Below are 2,615 nucleotides of genomic sequence, written 5' to 3'. Positions count from 1 at the left end.
TTTTAAATTAAATTAGAACAGATAAAGATTGAATAATTCTATGTTTGAATATAAGTTTGTTATCGTACCTTTTATAATCAGTTATATTTATTCTTTAAACAGGTGGTTTGATATACTATCTCACGTTTCCCAGAGCACTGTGCATGGGAAGGTCAAACGTTTTGCTAAAATGTCAGGACATAAACAAGTTGTTGTAACACCACCAGTTTCTCAGGTTATTATATTTTTTTATTTATGAGCCTGAAATTAAAATATAAAATTGTAAAGGGTATGTTTAGGGTTGTGGGTGTTCCTTCATACATTCAGTTTTGTTTTTCATGATAAAGAGAAGGCACCTATCCACTTTTTTACCAATAGATGATCTCCAAATTATTCATTGGATGAGTTCCTGATGTTTAGTAGTTTCAGATGTAAAAATGTACCTTACCAGCATGTTCTATGAGGCTAATCTTTTAGCTAAGTTGACAGAACTCATGGGTTCAGTCCTGCCTGCTGGAAATGCAAAATTTTGATTACCAAACATGGTGTTTGCTGTTTTTCTAGCTAGTTGATAGCTTCATCTTCAAATGTTTTTTGTTTGCACTTTTCTACGTAAAGAATAATTTTGAGTTACAAAAATTAGTGTATCTGTGTCAGTTTCATAAATTAATATCTATTAGATTGTTTTATAACTTTCATACAAAGATGCCCCCCAGTGTCACAGTGGTATGTCTACAGACATACAACGTTAGAAACTTGGATTCGATACCCTTGGTGAGCAGAGCACAGATAGCCCAGTGTGTAACTTTGTGCTTAACTTCAAACAATCATACAAAGATAATGAATACATTTTTGTAGAATAATTTAATTGATGTACTACTTCATTCAGCTTTTAGTTTTTGTTGTGAAACTACAAACCAACATTCACAACTAGCAGAATGCATCAAGGCTTGTATGCTATCAGAATTACAGTATTTTGACCTTATTTTATGTAATTATTTTTTTATTCCAGAATTTTTGTAGTTGTTAGAATTCTTTAAATTAATATAAAAGAAAAATTTATATTAATTTTAGATGCTGCTATTCATAGTACCACAACTTTCTAACAAGACTGTGTGTACGTGTGACCTAATGTTACTGTAATGTTATGTTTAGAAATATTGTATATCTGGACACCATCGGTGTTATTGAAGTGTCAAGAACAAGAGGAATGTTAAAGATGTTAATGTTTTGTTCTCTTCGTTTTTTTATATATCTTAATTTTTAGAAGAATGTGAATGTCTTTTTTTTCCACATTTCTTTCAATAAATGCAAACAATTGTAAACAGTAATTTCTTCAGCATGAAAAGGCATTTAGTATTTAGGAAAACCTTTTGATTATTTATTTTTCGTACTTTAATAGTATTATATGACCGCTTTAGATTTTGATTTTTTTTTATTAAGCAACTTAATGCCAGCCTAATTAAATGTTTTTTTGAATAAGGAAAAAGTGATATTATAATATATCTGTTTTCTTTTTTTCTTTTAGAATCTCCAAGTCGCTGACCGTTCCAATGCACCTATTCGTTCTCACTTCAAGAGCTTCACACGTAGAAATACAACTCCCACCACTGCTTCTCAGTCTTTCATAGCTCATACATCACAGTCTAAAACATCTCGTGTGAATCAATCCTCACACCCATTGATAGTTTCTTTGGATTTGCCAGAGACAACTTCTTCAGTACAATTTTTACAGTTGCAAGCACCATCTGTTAACCAGTTGGCAAAAACACCATCTGTCATTCATTTTTCACAAATTAACACATTTCCTGACCAAATGTCACAACCAGAAAAGTCCATGAAAAACCAGTCTTCCATATCAACACACTTACAGTATTCATTGCCAACAGAGAATCCCTCCACAACAAAACCAAATGTCTCGATCCAGTTGTCACATTTACAGGCAACTTCATATAATTCATTACCATCACAAGTATCTCCTTTGCATTATCCCTTGCATTCTTTCTCCCCAAATGTAAGCAACATAGGTGTGATTAGGCCACATTACGACAAAGTAATGACTTCTGACAACCCAGAGAATAGAAGTCTCGAGATAATAAGAGACCAGCTGAACCAAAACCAGGAAACTGCAGTTCCAGTCAAACCATGTAAAAACCAGAATTTATTTACTCTAATCACAAGAAAGTATTCGAAGAACATGACCTATGATTGTACTTGTTTGAATTACATTATTCAGTGTGAATGTCAGATAAATAAAATCCATATTTAGAAAATGTACCTAAGTAAACACACATAATTCCAGATTGAAAATGAAACATATCCAATAACTAGGTGAAAAATTTTAATTTTAAGGTTAAATTTTTCTATTTTCAAATCTTTTTGAACTTTTATTACCCTACATACCACACAACAAAGTATCATCAAAAATTGATTCTTGAAAGGAATACATTAAATGTAACATTAGAATATATTACCCTACGTACCACACAACAAAGTATCATCAAAGATTGATTCTTGGAAGGAATACATTAATTGTAATATTAGAATATATTACCCTACATACCACACAACAAAGTATCATCAAAGATTGATTCTTGGAAGGAATACATTAATTGTAATATTAGAATATATTACCC

General features: G+C 31.3%; 1 protein-coding gene across 1 annotated transcript in view; it reads left to right on the top strand.

Moving 5' to 3' along the window:
- Positions 1-2,615, top strand: part of LOC106473443 — a 48,001-nt gene that overhangs the window by 17,688 nt on the left and 27,698 nt on the right. The window contains exons 4-5 of the mRNA XM_022401882.1: positions 103-214; positions 1,508-2,126. Of these exons, the coding sequence (XP_022257590.1) occupies positions 103-214; positions 1,508-2,126 (731 nt within the window). The remainder of the gene's footprint in view (positions 1-102; positions 215-1,507; positions 2,127-2,615) is intronic.

Source organism: Limulus polyphemus, unplaced genomic scaffold (genome assembly GCF_000517525.1).
Source record: "Limulus polyphemus unplaced genomic scaffold, Limulus_polyphemus-2.1.2 Scaffold6178, whole genome shotgun sequence".
NCBI lineage: Eukaryota > Metazoa > Arthropoda > Merostomata > Xiphosura > Limulidae > Limulus > Limulus polyphemus.
Note: the sequence above shows the minus strand (reverse complement) of the source record. Positions and strands in the feature narration are given on the sequence as shown.